This window comes from Pristiophorus japonicus, chromosome 27, assembly GCF_044704955.1.
Source record: "Pristiophorus japonicus isolate sPriJap1 chromosome 27, sPriJap1.hap1, whole genome shotgun sequence".
NCBI lineage: Eukaryota > Metazoa > Chordata > Chondrichthyes > Pristiophoridae > Pristiophorus > Pristiophorus japonicus.
The window spans coordinates 15,007,641-15,025,850 of record NC_092003.1 but is presented as its reverse complement, the minus strand read 5'-3'; the positions used below and the strand labels follow the sequence as shown (position 1 = coordinate 15,025,850).

Below are 18,210 nucleotides of genomic sequence, written 5' to 3'. Positions count from 1 at the left end.
ATACGTGGACTATGTCCTGGAGTTCAGCCTCTGTCTGTGTGCAGACGCAGGTGTCATCCGCGTACTGTAGCTCGACGACAGAGGTTGGGGTGGTCTTGGACCTGGCCTGGAGACGGTGAAGGTTGAACAGGTTCCCACTGGTTCTGTAGTTTAGTTCCACTCCAGCGGGGAGCCGGTACAGCAAGTGATCAGGAAGGCAAATGGAATGTTGGCCTTTATTGCAAAGGGGATGGAGTATAAAAGCAGGGAAGTCCGGCTACAACTGTACAGGGTATTGGTGAGGCCACACCTGGAGTACTGCGTGCTGTTTTGGTCTCCGTATTTAAGGAGGGATATACTTGCATTGGAGGCAGTTCAGAGAAGGTTCACTCAGTTGATTCCGGGGATGAGGGGGTTGACTTATGAGGAAAGGTTGAGTAGGTTGGGCCTCTACTCATTGGAATTCAGAAGAATGAGAGGTGATCTTATTGAAACGTATCAGATTATGAGGGGGCTTGACAAGGTGGATGCAGAGAGGATGTTTCCACTGATGGGGGAGACTAGAACTAGAGGGCATGATCTTAGAATAAGGGGCCGCCCATTTAAAACTGAGATGAGGAGGAATTCCTTCTCTCAGAGGGTTGTAAATCTGTGGAATTCGCTGCCCCAGAGAGCTGTGGAGGCTGGGTCATTGAATATATTTAAGACAGAAATAGACAGTTTCTTAACCGATAAGGGGTTATGGGGAGCGGGCGGGGAAGTGGAGCTGGGTCCATGATCGGATCAGCCATGATCGTATTGAATGGCGGAGCAGGCTCGAGGGGCCGAATGGCCAACTCCTGCTCCTATTTCTTATGTTCTTGAGTGGGTGGCGGAGAGCGGTGGGGGTGGGGAGGGGGGGTGGGGCAGGGGGAGCAGGTACGCTGTCACCCTGAGAGAGGGTGGGGGCAGGGCGTGGTGGGGGGGTGCCTCTCACGTGGAGCCCAGGCCACTCTCCTGGGATTGAGTCTTGGCACTCCGAGGGCCCTGCTGGAGAGCAGAGGGCATGGAACGAGGGGTCGCTACGGCAACACTGGCCCCCAAAGCCAAGATGGCTGCTGTCTGAGTTACCACGGCAGCTGTGAGAGCTGTCTTCTTTTTAATTAGTTCCTGGGATGTGCGGGTCGTTTAATGACTCAGGAGTCTGGTAACTGTGAACTCACTCAGGTGCAACCTGATCCATCTTTATTCCAGAGCGAGAGTGCCAGCGTGACCCAGCTTATATACAGGTGACCAAGCACACATGCCACATGACCTCCGACCGCGGCGCCCTCTGGTGTCTGGTGACCCCCAAGCATTAATACATAACAACATCCCCCCTTTTAAAATCTTAACAACAGTCTTTTTACAAATTAAGACGGTCTGGGGCTTTCTGCTCACGAGTTGATCGTCTCAGTTCCACTTTGGCTTTTAGCGAGCGTTCTGAGTCCGTTGAGACTGAGGGCTGAGTCGCCGATCTGATGGGAGTGGTCATGACCACATCAGAGACTGAAGGTTCAGAGTCAGCAATGTCAGCAGGGTCCTCCGATGAGTGAACAATGGTTGGTTGGTCACTGACTGCATCTTCCTCACTCGGTTCCAGTTCATCCTTGTGCCGCAGTTTAACCCGGTCAAGGTGTTCCCTGCATGTTTGCCCATTCTTGAGCACGACAACAAACACTCTGTTACCCTCCTTGGCTGTAACAGTGTCGACGGTCCACTTTGTACCTTGACCATAGTTCAGTGCATAAACCGGATCGTTGACCGAGATGTCACGTGACACGGCAACACGATCGTGACATCATTGCCGACTTTGACGTCTGTTTTCAACACGATCATTCAAATCGGGATGAACAAGAGAAAGCCTGGTCTTGAGATTTCTCTTCATGAGTAGTTCAGCAGGAGGAACCCCAGTAAGCGTATGGGGTCTTGATCTGTAACTGAGCAATATACATGGCAACCATCTCTGCAGTGAGCCCTGAGTTACACGTTTCATACTTTGCTTGATTGTTTGAACAGCACGCTCTGCTTGACCATTAGAAGCAGGCTTGAATGGGGCTGATCTCACATGTCTGATGCCATTGAGTTTCTTGAACTCCTGGAACTCAAGACTTGTGGATCAAGATCCGCTGTCGCTCACAACAATGTCAGGTAAACCATGAGTAGCAAACATGATACGAAGGCCCTCAATGGTAGCTGTAGACATGCTGGATGACATAATAACACACTCTATCCACTTAGAATATGCATCTACTACGACAAAAAACATCTTTCCTAGGAACGGGCCCGCAAAATCAATGTGGATCCTCGACCATGGTTTGGATGGCCACGACCAAAGACTCAGCGGAGATTCCGCTGGTACGTTACTTAGCTGCTTGCAAGTATTGCACTGATGCACACAATTCCAGATCAGAGTCAATTCCAGGCCACCATACATGAGACCTAGCAATGGACTTCATCATGGCAATACCAGGATGAGTGCTATGAAGTTCACGTCCAAATTTTTCTGGACCTTTCTTCGGCATGATTACCCGATTACACCACAGTAAACAGTCTGACTGAATGGACAGCTCATCCTTGCGACGGTTGTAAGGTTTGGTCTCCTCACGCATCTCCATAGGTATAGCAGACCAATCAGCACTGAGTACACACCGTTTCACAACCGATAAAATAGGGTCGTGGCTGGTCCAGATCCTAACTTGTTGAGCAGTGACAGGGGTTCCTTCACTCTCAAAGCATCCATTACTAACAGTAGATCTGCAGGTTGAGGCGTCTCCAGCTCAGTTGTGGGGTAAGGGCAGACGACTCAGTGCATCGACACAATTCTCAGTGCCTGGTCTATGACGGATGACGTAACCACAGGCAGACAATGTCAGCGCCCACCTCTGAATGCGGGGCAATGCATTGGTATTAATACCTTTGTTTTCCGCAAGCAATGAAATGAGTGGCTTGTGATCCGTTTCTAGTTCAAAACGCAGACCAAACAGGGACTGGTGCTTTTTTTTTTACCCCATACACACAGGCCAAAGCTTCTTTCTCTACCATACTGTTAGCTCGGTCCGCTTTAGACAGACTTCTCGAAGCATACGCAACAGTTTGTAGCTTGCCCGAATCATTTGCTTGTTGGAGTACACAGCCGACCCCATATGATGAAGCATCACAGTGTAGGGGGTTTTTGCTCTGCCCAATTACGGGGGTCTTTGGTGGCTGTTGGTGTATTGGGCCTCTCTGTCCCTTCTAGGGGACGGTCCAGCAGCTTATGGCTCGCTGACCACTAAACTGGCGGTTTCGAAGTGCCCTAGCACCTCTATCTGGTTCTAACCTCAGAATTTTTGGTGGATTATGAGCTTCCACAAGGGAAAACAAAACACTCAGAGACAAGTGGCCCTTGGAACGGAAAAAAACGGGCAAGTCCAATTTATTAACCACGGTAAGTTTCCAACAAGGTCAAACTTCATCAAAACACAGATCTGACACACACTTATAAACTGTGAAAATCTACAGGAAGAAACGGACACAACGAAAACCGTACACAATTTTATCTTTACAAGACATTTACAACACCACTCCCACCCCACTTTTTACCTGACTGACCGAGGCTGACAGTTGGGAAAAGAAACCCCAGGATAATACTTACCATCCCTTTTGACATTTGTTATTTTTTTAGCCTTAGGATGGTTGGTTTACGGGGTAGCTGGAGTGAATGTTGCCTCTCCCAGTTACTTCGGTCTCCGGTTCTTCAGCTGGTTGGCCTCGGAGCGTTGTTCGGTGTGCGGCCCGGCTTCTTGAGACGATGTTGGGCCTCTCGGTAGTTGGGTTGTATATTCTGCACACAAGTCGAGTCCAGGGCCCGTTCGATGGTAGGTTTCCCAGCCGGTAACAGTCCGTCTCCATTCTCTATCGGTTTCTGTCTGTCTGTGACTGCTACTGCTCCTCGACTCCTTCTCCGACTGCTCAGCTGCTTCTCCCCCTCTCGGTGGTTCCGTAGGTCCTATATTTGTACCCAATTTAGTTCTGGCCTTTTCGCGCCCAAACTCAGTTGGTGGTCCATTGTGTAAGTTTGGGCGGGGAGATAGCTTTGAATATTTGATCAGAAGATGTCACAGGTACAGGTAGGTGTGAGGACAGGGGTGTTGTTTCAGTGCACCTTGGTGCCTCAAAGTCTGCTGGTCCATTGTAACAGTCCTGGGAGTCAATCGGTTTGGGCCTCCCCTTTGATGGGCCACATCACCGCAGAGATCTCAGGACTATTGTCCACTGTCCATATTAATCAGGTAGATGATGGTCCACATTCATAATTTGATTCGGGGTGAGTCATATTTTCGAACTGGGCCGGGTAGTCCCCATTGGTTAAGGATTTCCCCGCTTCAGGCCCAACTCGACCCCTGATTGGCCGGCCAGATTGCACTTTTCCCCCATTGGCCAGTGCCTCTGTCTCACTTGTGAGCCAGACTCCACAATGTCTGTATCCGCCCACACATTTCCCAGCCTGCCTGGTCTGAGGATTTTACTTGGCCAAAAATGTTCATTTAAAATGTATAGGACGATCCCATCTTAGTTTTCTTGTCCTTAGGGTGTTCCAAAAGAAAATGCGGCCGTGGATTTTCGAACCTTACAACAGGCCAATACAAGACAGTTACATGGATCATAATGAACAAGGAACTTGTTTCAACAGAGCAGAACCTTGGCTTTCTCAGAGGCTCCATCACCCCAGGCCCAGTTGTCGCCTTTTCTTAGTAACACATGCAGTGGCTCTAGTAAAGTGCTCAATCTGGGTAAGAAATTACCAAAGTAGTTGAGTAGCCCAAGGAACAAAGGCAGCTCCGTCACATTCTGAGGCCTGGGTGCATTTTTGATGGCCTCAGTTTTTGAATCAGTGGGCCTGATGCCCTCAGCAGCAATCTTCCTCCCGAGGAATTCGACTTCAGGTGCCATGAATACACACTTCGAGCATTTCAGCCTGAGTTCCACTTTGTCCAGACGCTGTAGGACTTCTTCAAGATTGTTCTGATGTTCAGCAGTGTCGCGACCTGTGACCAGAATATCATCTTGAAACACGACAGTTCTAGGAACGGACTTCAGTAAACTTGCCATATTCCTCTGAAATATGGCTGTAGCCGAACGAATCCCAAAAGGACACCTGTTGTAGACGATGGAGGTGAGTTTCTTCGAACTGTCGACAAGCTCCTGGGTCATATCGGCCGACGTCAGATCCAGTTTAATGAACGACTTTCCACCAGCTAGCATGGCGAACAGGTCATCAGTCCTCGGTAACGGATACTGATCCTGTTTTGAAAATTGGTTAATCGTAACCTGGTAGTCTCCACAAATCCTGACAGTGCCATCACTCTTCAACACAGGAACAATGGGACTTGCCCACTCGTTAAATTCGACCGGTGATATGATCCCTTCACGCTGGAGTTTGCCAAACTCAATTTTAACCTTCTCCCTCATCATGTATGGAACAGAGCGAGCTTTGTGATAGACAGGTCTTGCATCAGAATCCAGGTGAATCTGCACCTTGGCTCCCGTAAAATTGCCAATGCCCGGTTCAAACAAAGAAGGAAACTTTTTCAATACTTGAGCACACGAAGTATCATCCACAAGACAACATCTTGATATCATTCCAGTTCAGCTTGATTTTCTCGAGCCAATTCCTGCCGAACAGTGTTGGACCACTACCTGGGATGATCCATAATGGCAGCTCGTGAACCACACCGTCACATGACACCTCGATTGCTGCACTGCCGAGCACCGGTATGAGTTCCTTCGTGTAAGTACGCAACCTGGCATTGACTGGACTCAGCTTAGGTTTCGCAGCCTTAGAGTCACACAGCTTGTCAAATGTCCTTTGGCTCATTATCGACTGGCTCGCACCCGTGTCCAGCTCCATTGATACAGGCACGCCATTCAGCTTCACATTAACGACTGTCGGCTGGCTCTTGCTCAGGAACAAATACGGTCCATTCACTTCCTCCCTCGGGTTGTGTATCCGGGCCATCACTGAACTGGTCCTCATCAAGCACTTGCGTGGTGAGCCGCACCACGCTTGCTCCGTTGTGCCCCACTTTCGAACATCCATTGCATGAGTATTGTCTAAACCGCCACTGATGAGGCCGATGATTGCCCCAACGCCAGCCGGGTGAAATCTGGTTCGAACCAGTTGCCGGGCTCTGAGCAGTGGCAGGTTTTTGCGTAAGCAGCTCTGCCCGAAGACGACGCCATCTTGTTTACAGTACGTGCCGTGGAACTCCGACCCGTCGGTGATATCTGCCTCAAATGATCATCCGTCGCAATGCAAGCCTGGGCAGTCGCGTGCGGCCTTTTTCAAATCCGGCGTCTCTTCAGCCAACAGCTTCCTGAGGATCGCATCCTGGCTGATGCCTATCACGGAGACATCACGCAGCATGTCTCCCAGCATGTTCCCGAACTTACACGGCTCAGCAAGACGCCGCAGGTCGGCGACAAATCCCGACACGTCCTGGCCCTCAACGCGAACACGCGTGTAGAAACGGTAGCGTGATATGATGATCCCCTCTTTTGGCTTCAGATGGTTACCCACCAACGTACACAATTCCTCGTACCCTTTTTCCGCCTGATGTACAGGCGAGAGAAGATTCTTCATGAGGCCGGAAATTTTCAGACCACAGATGGTGAGAAGAACTGCCCTGCGCGTAACTGCATAGGCCTCTGCCTCCATGCCGTTGGCCACAAAATACTGATCCAGGCGGTCCATAAAATCCACCCAATCCTCGCCCTCCACAAATCTCTCCAGGATTCCAACCGTGCCCATTGTGCATGCGAAGGTTCTTAACTTACCTCGTCGCCAATTGTAATGACTCCAAAGTCTGGTTACTGTACACTCACTCAGGTGCAACCTGATCCATCTTTATTCCAGCCCAAGAGTGCCTGCGTGACAAAGACACCCAGCTTATATACAGGTGACCAAGCACACATGCCACATGTGTTCAGCCCGATGACCTCCGACCGCAGCGCCCTCTGGTGTCTGGTGACCCCCAAGCATTAATTCATAACAGCTGGCAAGGCCCAGCGTTTATTGCCCGTCCCTAATCGCCCCTTGAGAAGGTGGTGGTGAGCCGCCTTCTTGAACCGCTGCAGTCCGTGTGGTGAGGGTGCTCCCACAGTGCTGTTAGGGAGGGAGTTCCAGGATTGTGACCCAGCGACGATGAAGGAACGGCCGATATATTTCCAAGTCGGGATGGTGTGTGACTGGGAGGGGAACGTGGAGGTGGTGGTGTTCCCATGCGCCTGCTGCCCTTGTCCTGCTAAGGGGTAGAGGTCGCGGGTTTGGGAGGTGCTGTCGATGTCTGGGGAGTCACCATGGAGGTGAGAAGCACTGGAGGGGTTGACGGAGCTGCCCCCCCTCACTCCATGTTAAACATAGTGGATAGCAGGGGCCTATTTTCATTGGTGGAGAGGTCTATTACAAGGGGGCACAGTTTTAAGGTGGTTGGTGGAAGGTGTAGAGGGGATTTGAGGAGGGGGGGGCTTCTTTACACAGAGGGTTGTGGGGATCTGGAACTCGCTGCCTGGAAGAGTGGTGGATACAGAAACCCTCACCACTTTTAAGAGACGGTTGGATGGGCACTTAAAGTGCAGTAACCTGCAGGGTTACGGACCTGGAGCTGGTAATTGGGATTAGACTGGATAACCTCTTGTTGGCCGGAGCAGATATAATGGTAAGTACTGCAGGGAATCGAATGCGGCCAGGGTGATCTCCTGGACTAGTGTCGATCGCCTGGATGGGTCGGAGAGGAATTTTCCCAGATATTTTCCCCCAATTGGCCTGGGTTTTTATCTGGTTTTTGCCTCTCCCAGGAGATCACATGGCTCCGGTTGGGGTGGAGTGTAGAATGTTTCAGTGTAAGGGTGTCGCAGTTGTGTGGGGTGGACTGGTTGGGCTGGGTGCTCTTTACCTTTCCGCCATTGTTCATTGTTCACAGGTTTATATGTAACCTTCAGGGCTGCTGACCGAGGGCCGTGCGGCTCTTTGTCGGCCGGCGCGGACACGATGGACCAGAATGCCCTCCTTCTGCGCTGTAAATTTCTATGTCTCCACGTTGGACAGGATTGTCTCCGTGCTCCGCCGGTTGGAGCCGGACACCTCCGTGCTCCCCGACATTGTGCGGCAGCTCGCTGCCGGCACGCTCAACGCATCCCGCATCGCCACAGATGGCGGAGGCCCAGCGGCTATCTTCGGTGGGCTGGGCTCTTCGACAGTCAGCACCTGAGCCCCCCCTGCAGCATGGCGGGTGCCTGAGATCACCCTGTGGGCGTGCTGACACCTGCAGCGACCCCCCCCCCGACCGCCCGCTGATTCACCCCCCCCCCCCCTGCCCTCGCTCTGCCTGTGACCTACGTGTGGTGCCAGGCTCCCAGCGGCTGCCCGCAAGAGTCAGAGGCGCCCAATAGCCGCCCGCAAGACGGGCGCGCAGTCAGTGAGTAGCGCGGGTACAGTGGGCTGCACCCCGAGGTATTGTAACCAGCAGGAAGCAGAGATCGAGCACGCTGTCTGAGTCACTGCTCACTGTTGTGGGCAGTGTGTGTGCTGCCTCTGTGCACAATCGAGTTGCTCGGCCTATGTTGGCCAGCACTCACTCTCGGTTTGTCGACAGTCCGCTCGGTGGCTATTCAGTCACCACAGGCGCAACAATTTGGGGGGACTTTGAGTACTGAAAGAAAGTTGTTACGTTTAAGCCCAAGAAACTTTATTTCCCAAAGTAGAATTAAAGTACAAAGAATGTATAAAAAAACACATAAGCCTCACGCCCGTATTGCCCGTTAACAGAGGCGATCAATCTCCACCATGGGTTTCCTGCTGCAAGCTCCCAGCTTAAGGTCTGGCTCCTCTCGCGGGCGGGTCCAAGTGTCACGCTGCCTAGGTGGTGTATCGCCTCCTGGTTTATACTGTTCTGTAATAAATAAACGCAGACAGTCGCAGACAGACACAGACAGACAGGCCGCAGACAGACGCAGACAGGCACAGACAGACACCGACAGACACAGACAGACACCGACGGACACAGACAGACACAAATGGACACAGACAGACACAAATGCAGACACAGACGGACTCAGATAGAGACAGATGGACACAGACACAGACAAACAGAGACAGACACAGACAGCAGACGGACACAGACAGACGGAGACAGACAGACACAGACAGATGGAGACAAACACAGATGGACACAGACAGACACAGACAGACACAGGCAGACACAGATGGACACAGACAGACACAGACAGACAAAGACAGACACAGACAGACACAGACAGATGGAGCCAGACACAGACAGACACAGACAGACACAGACAGACAAAGACAGACACAGACAGACAAAGACAGATGGAGCCAGACACAGACAGATGGAGACTGACAGACACAGATGGACACAGACGGACACAGACAGATACAGATAAACAGAGACAGACACAGACAGATGGAGACAGACACAAGCAGACACAGACAGACAAAGACAGACACAAACGGACACAGACAGACACAGACAGACAGAGACAGACACAGACAGATGGAGCCAGACACAGACAGACAAAGACAGACAGAAACAGACACAGACAGACGTAGACAGATGGAGATAGACACAGACAAACACAGACAGACAGAGACAGACACAGACAGACACAGACAGACAAATACAGACAGACACAGAAAGAGACACAGACAGAAACACAGAGAGAGACAGGGACAGACAAAGACAGACACAGACAGACACAGAGACAGACAGACACAGATGGACACAGACGGACACAGGCAGACAGAGACAGACAGACACAGACAGATGGAGCCAGACACAGACAGACAAAGACAGACAGAAACAGACACAGACAGACGTAGACAGATGGAGACAGACACAGACAGACACAGACAGATGGACACAGGCAGACACAGACAGATGGACACAGGCAGACACAGACAGATGCAGACAGACACAGACACACAGACAGAAACACAGAGGGAGACACACAGACGGAGACAGACACAGACAGACCCAGACGGACACAGACAGATGGAGACAGACACAGACAGATGCAGAGAGACACAGACGGCCACAGACAGATGGAGACAGATACAGATAGACATAGATGGACACAGGCAGACAGACACAGACAGATGGACACAGACAGAGACAGACAGAGACAGACAGAGACAGACAGGCACAGACAGATGGAGACAGACGGAGACAGACACAGGCAGACACAGACAGACACAGATGGGCAGAGACAGACACAGACAGACACAGACGGACACAGACAGATAAAAACAGACACAGGCAGACACAGACAGACACAGATGGACACAGACAGATAAAAACAGACACAGACAGACACAGGCAGACACATACAGACACATACAGACAGAGACAGACAGAGACAGACAGAGACAGATGGGCACAGACAGATACAGACACAATCAGACACAGACAGAGACACAGGCAGAGACAGGCACAGTCAGACACAAACAGACACAGACGGACACAGACAGACATAGACAGACACAGGCTGACACAGGCAGATGGAGACAGATGGAGACTGACACAGACAGACACAGACAGACAGAGAGACAGACACAGACAGATACAGGCAGACACAGACAGACACAGACAGATACAGAGAGACAGAGACAGACACACACAGACAGATACAGATGCATACAGACATAGACAGATGGAGACTGACACAGATGGACACAGAAAGACACAGACAGACACAGATGGATGCAGACAGACACAGACACACAGACAGAGAAACAGACAAAGACACACAGATGGAGACAGACACAAACCGACACAGACAGACAGGCGGGCACAGACAGACGGAGACAGACGGAGACAGACACAGGCAGATGCAGACAGACACAGACAGACACAGACAGATGGAGACAGACACAGACAGACACAGACAGAGAGACAGACACAGACAGACACAGACGGATGCAGACGGACACAGACAGATGGAGACAGATGGACACAGGCAGACGCAGATGGACACATACGGATACAGACAGACAGAGACAGATGGAGACAGACAGACACAGATGGAGACAGACAGAGACAGACAGACACAGACGGACACAGACAGACACAGACACACACAGACGGACACAGACAGACATAGACAGACACAGATGGACACAGGCAGACAGAGACAGACAGAGCCAGATGGACACAGACAGACAGAGACAGACACAGACAGAGACACAGACAGACACAGACAGACACAGACAGACACGGGCAGATGGAGACAGTCACAGACAGACACAGGCAGACACAGACAGACACAGACAGCCACAGACAGACACAGACAGACACAGACGTAGACACACAAACACAGACAGACGGAGACAGACAACGACAGACACAGATAGACTCAGACAGACATAGACGGACACAGAAAGACACAGACAGACACAGACAGGGACAGACGGACACAGGCAGGCACAGACGGACACAGACAGGCACAGACGGATGCAGACAGACACAGACACACAGACAGACCCAGACGGACATAGACAGATGGAGACAGATACAGATAGACATAGATGGACACAGACAGACACAGACAGATGGACACAGACAGAGACAGACAGAGACAGACAGATGGAGACAGACACAGACGGACACATGCAGACAGAGACAGACAGAGACAGACAGAGACAGATGGACACAGACAGATACAGACAGACACAGACAGACACAAACAGAGACACAGGCAGAGACACAGACAGAGACAGGCACAGTCAGACACAGACAGACACAAACAGATGCAGACTGACACAGACAGACACGGACAGACACAGACAGACACAGACGGATGAAAACAGAAACAGACAGACACAGGCACAGACAGATGCAGACAGACACAGAAAGATGGAGACAGATACAGGCAGCCAAAGACAGACGGAGCCAGACACAGACAGAGACAGACAGACAGAGACAGAGACAGGTACAGACAGACAATGACAGACACAGACAGAGACAGACAGACAAGGACAGACGGAGCCAGACACAGACAGAGACAGACAGAGGCAGACAGAGACAGACGGACACAGAAATACACAGATGGACACAGAAGGACACAGAAGGACACGACAGACACAGATGGACACAGACAGATACAGACAGATGGAGACAGACGGACACAGCCAGACACAGATGGACACAGACAGAGACAGACGGACACAGACAGACAAAAACAGACACAGACAGACAGAGACAGATAGACACAGACAGAGACAGATAGAGACAGGCGGACACAGAAGGAAACAGTCAGGCACAGACAGACACAGACAGACACAGACAGACACAGACAGGCACAGACAAACAGAGACAGACACAGACTGACACAGACAGAGACAGACAGACACAGATGGACACAGACAGACGGACACAGAGGGACACAGACAGATGGAGACAGACACTGATGGAGGCAGGTGGAGACTGACAGACACAGACACAGAAGGACAGAGGCAGGCACAGACAGGCACAGATGGACACAGACAGATGGAGACAGATACGGGCAGGCACAGGCGGACACAGGCGGATACAGACAGATGGACACAGACAGACACAGGCAGACACAGACAGATGGAGACAGACACAGACAGAGGCAGACACACACAGATGGACACAGACAGACAGAGACAGACAGAGACAGACAGAGCCAGATGGACACAGACAGACACAGATGGACACAAACAGACAGAGACAGACAAAGACAGACAGACACAGGCACACACAGACGGACACAGACACACACAGATGGACACAAACAGACACAGACAGACAGAGACAGACAGAGACAGACAGAGCCAGGTGGACACAGACAGACACAGACAGATACACAGACAGAGACAGACAGACACAGACAGACACAGACACATACAGACGGACACAGACACACACAGATGGACACAAACAGACAGAGACAGACACAGACAGAGATACAGACAGAGACAGACAGACACAGACAGAGACACAGACAGAGACAGACAGACACTGACAGAGACACAGACAGAAACAGACAGATGGAGACAGACACAGACAGACACAGACAGCACAGACAGACAGAGACAGACACAGACAGACGGACACAGGCAGACACAGATAGACACAACGGATACAGACAGACAGAGACAGACGGAGACAGACAGAGACAGATGGAGACAGACAGACACAGACGGACACAGACACACACAGATGGACACAGACAGACAGAGACAGACAGAGACAGACAGAGACAGACAGAGACAGAGACAGGTACAGACAGACAATGACAGACACAGACAGAGACAGACAGACAAGGACAGACAGAGCCAGACACAGACATCGGTAGTGGGTAAAATGATGGAATCAATTATTAAGGATGTCATAGCAGTGCATTTGGAAAGAGGTGACATGATAGGTCCAAGTCAGCATGGATTTGTGAAAGGGAAATCATGCTTGACAAATCTTCTGGAATTTTTTGAGGATGTTTCCAGTAGAGTGGATAAGGGAGAACCAGTTGATGTGGTATATTTGGACTTTCAGAAGGCGTTCGACAAGGTCCCACACAAGAGATTGATGTGCAAAGTTAGAGCACATGGGATTGGGGGTAGTGTACTGACATGGATTGAGAACTGGTTGTCAGACAGGAAGCAAAGAGTAGGAGTAAATGGGTACTTTTCAGAATGGCAGGCAGTGACTAGTGGGGTACCGCAAGGTTCTGTGCTGGGGCCCCAGCTGTTTACACTGTACATTAATGATTTAGATGAAGGATTAAATGTAGTATCTCCAAATTTGCGGATGACACTAAGTTGGGTGGCAGTGTGAGCTGCGAGGAGGATGCTGTGAGGCTGCAGAGCGACTTGGATAGGTTAGGGGAGTGGGCAAATGCATGGCAGATGAAGTATAATGTGGATAAATGTGAGGTTATCCACTTTGGTGGTAAAAACAGAGAGACAGACTATTATCTGAATGGTGACAGATTAGGAAAAGGGGAGGTGCAAAGAGACCTGGGTGTCATGGTACATCAGTCATTGAAGGTTGGCATGCAGGTGCAGCAGGCGGTTAAGAAAGCAAATGGCATGTTGGCCTTCATAGCAAGGGGATTTGAGTACAGGGGCAGGGAGGTGTTGCTACAGTTGTACAGGGCATTGGTGAGGCCACACCTGGAGTATTGTGTACAGTTTTGGTCTCCTAACCTGAGGAAGGACATTCTTGCTATTGAGGGAGTGCAGCGAAGGTTCACCAGACTGATTCCCGGGATGGCGGGACTGACCTATCAAGAAAGACTGGATCAACTGGGCTTGTATTCACTGGAGTTCAGAAGAATGAGAGGGGACCTCATAGAAACATATAAAATTCTGACGGGGTTAGACAGGTTAGATACAGGAAGAATGTTCCCAATGTTGGGGAAGTCCAGAACCAGGGGTCACAGTCTAAGGATAAGGGGTAAGCCATTTAGGACCGAGATGCGGAGGAACTTCTTCACCCAGAGAGTGGTGAACCTGTGGAATTCTCTACCACAGAAAGTTGTTGAGGCCAATTCACTAAATATATTCAAAAAGGAGTTAGATGAGGTCCTTACTGCTAGGGGGATCAAGGGGTATGGCGAGAAAGCAGGAATGGGGTACTGAAGTTGAATGTTCAGCCATGAACTCATTGAATGGCGGTGCAGGCTAGAAGGGCCGAATGGCCTACTCCTGCACCTATTTTCTATGTTTCTATGTTTCTATGACAGATAGAGCCAGATGGACACAGACAGACACAGACAGAGACACAGACAGAGACAGACAGACACAAACAGAGACACAGACAGACATAGACAGATGGAGACAGACACAGACAGACACAGGCGGAGACACACCAACAGACGGAGACAGACACCGACAGACACAGACTGACGGAGACAGGCACAGACAGACACAGACGGACGCAGCCAGACACAGACACACAGACAGAGACACAGAGGGAGACACACAGATGGAGACAGACACAGACAGACACAGACGGACACAGGCAGATGGAGACAGATGCAGACAGATGCAGAGAGACACAGACGGCCACAGACAGATGGAGACAGATACAGATAGACCTAGATGGACACAGACAGACACAGTAAGAGACACACAGACACAGACAGACAGAGACAGACACAGACAGACACAGACAGACACAGATGGACACAGATAGACAGAGACAGACAGAGCCAGATGGACACAGACAGAGACAGAGACAGACACAGACAGAGGCACAGACAGAGGCACAGACAGACACAGGCAGACACAGGCAGACACAGACAGATGGACACAGACAGAGACAGGCAGAGACAGACAGACGGAGACAGACAGAGACAGACACAGACAGACAGAGACAGACAGAGACAGACAGAGACAGATGGATACAGACAGATACAGACAGACACAAACAGAAACACAGGCAGAGACGCAGACACAGACAGACACAGACAGACACAGGCAGATGGAGACAGTCACAGACAGACACAGGCAGACATAGACAGACACAGACAGATGGACAGAGACAGACAGAGACAGACAGACGGAGACAGACAGAGACAGACACAGACAGACACAGACGGACACATACAGACAGAGACAGACAGAGACAGATGGACACAGACAGACACAAACAGATGCAGACTGACACAGACAGACACAGACAGACACAGACGGCTGAAAACAGAAACAGACAGACACAGGCACAGGCGGATGCAGACAGACACAGATGGACACAGGCAGATGGAGACAGATACAGGCAGCCAAAGACAGACAGAGCCAGACACCGACAGAGACAGGCAGACAGAGACAGAGACAGGTACAGACAGACAATGGCAGACACAGACAGACACAGACAGACAAAGACAGATGGAGCCAGACACAGACAGAGACAGACAGAGACAGATAGAGACAGACGGACACAGAAAGACACAGACGGACACAGAAGGACACAGACGGATAGAAACAGACACAGATGGACACAGACAGAGACAGACAGATACAGATGGACACAGACAGACAAAAACAGACACAGACAGACACAGAAGGAAACAGTCAGGCACAGTCGGACACAGACGGACACAGACAGATGACAGAGAAAGACAGGCACAGACAGACACAGACAGACACAGACAGACAGAGACAGGCACAGACAGACAGAGACAGACACAGACTGACACAGACAGAGACAGACAGACACAGACAGACACAGACACAGAGGGACACAGACAGATGGAGACAGACACAGATGGAGGCAGGTGGACACTGACAGACACAGACACAGAAGGACGGAGACAGGCACAGGTGGACACAGACAGATGGAGACAGATACGGACAGGCACAGGCAGACACAGACGGATACAGGCAGACGGACACAGACAGACACAGGCAGACACAGACAGACGGAGACAGACACAGACAGAGACAGACACACAGATGGACACAGACAGACAGAGACAGACAGAGCCAGATGGACACAGACAGACACAGACAGAGACACAGACAGACACAGACAGACACAGACAGATGGAGACAGACACTGACGGACACAGACACACACAGATGGACACAAACAGACAGAGACAGATAGAGACACAGACAGAGACAGACAGACACAGACAGACAGACACAGACAGAAACAGACAGATGGAGACAGACACAGACAGACACAGGCAGACACAGACAGAGACAGACGGAGACAGACAGACAGATACAGATGGAGACAGACAGGCACTGATGTACACAGACAGACACAGACAGACACAGACAGACACAAATGGACACAGACAGACAGAGACAGACAGAGCCAGATGGACACCGACAGACACAGACAGAGACACAGACAGAGACAGAGAGACACAGACAGAGGCACAGACATAGACAGATGGAGACAGACACAGACAGACACAGGCGGAGACACACCGACAGACAGAGACAGACACCGACAGACACAGACGGATGCAGACAGACACAGACACACAGACAGAGACACAGAGGGAGACACACAGATGGAGACAGACACAGACAGACACAGACAAACCCAGATGGACACAGGGAGATGGAGACAGACACAGACAGATGCAGAGAGACACAGACGGCCACAGACAGATGGAGACCGATACAGATAGACCTAGATGGACACAGACAGACAGAGACAGACATACCGAGACAGACAGAGACAGACACAGACAGACACAGACCGACAGACACAGACCGACAGAGACAGACAGAGCCAGATGGACACAGACAGACACAGACAGAGACACAGACAGAGACACAGACAGACACAGACAGACACAGACAGATGGAGACAGACACTGATGGACACAGACACACACAGATGGACACAAACAGACAGAGACAGATAGAGACACAGACAGAGACAGACAGACACAGACAGAGACACAGGCAGAAACAGACAGATGGAGACAGACACAGACAGACACAGGCAGACACAGACAGAGACAGACGGAGACAGACAGACAGATACAGATGGAGACAGACAGGCACTGATGTACACAGACAGACACAGACAGACACAGACAGACACAAATGGACACAGACAGACAGAGACAGACAGAGCCAGATGGACACCGACAGACACAGACAGAGACACAGACAGAGACAGAGAGACACAGACAGAGGCACAGACATAGACAGATGGAGACAGACACAGACAGACACAGGCGGAGACACACCGACAGACAGAGACAGACACCGACAGACACAGACGGATGCAGACAGACACAGACACACAGACAGAGACACAGAGGGAGACACACAGATGGAGACAGACACAGACAGACACAGACAAACCCAGACGGACACAGGGAGATGGAGACAGACACAGACAGATGCAGAGAGACACAGACGGCCACAGACAGATGGAGACAGATACAGATAGACCTAGATGGACACAGACAGACAGAGACAGACAGACAGAGACAGACAGAGACAGACAGACAGAGACAGACAGATGGACACATACCGAGACAGACAGAGACAGACACAGACAGACACAGACCGACAGACACAGACCGACAGAGACAGACAGAGACAGACAGAGCCAGACGGACACAGACAGACACAGACAGACACAGGCAGAGACACAGGCAGAGACAGGCACAGCCAGACACAGGCAGACACAAACAGACGCAGACGGACACAGACAGACA

General features: G+C 50.9%; 1 protein-coding gene across 1 annotated transcript in view; it reads right to left on the bottom strand.

The window, feature by feature from the left end:
• Window positions 1-2,609, bottom strand: part of LOC139239364 (protein cornichon homolog 2-like) — a 234,482-nt gene extending 231,873 nt beyond the window's left edge. The window contains exon 1 of the mRNA XM_070868040.1: window positions 2,529-2,609. Within this exon, the coding sequence (XP_070724141.1) occupies window positions 2,529-2,609 (81 nt within the window). The remainder of the gene's footprint in view (window positions 1-2,528) is intronic.
• Window positions 2,610-18,210: the final 15,601 nt, after the last annotated feature.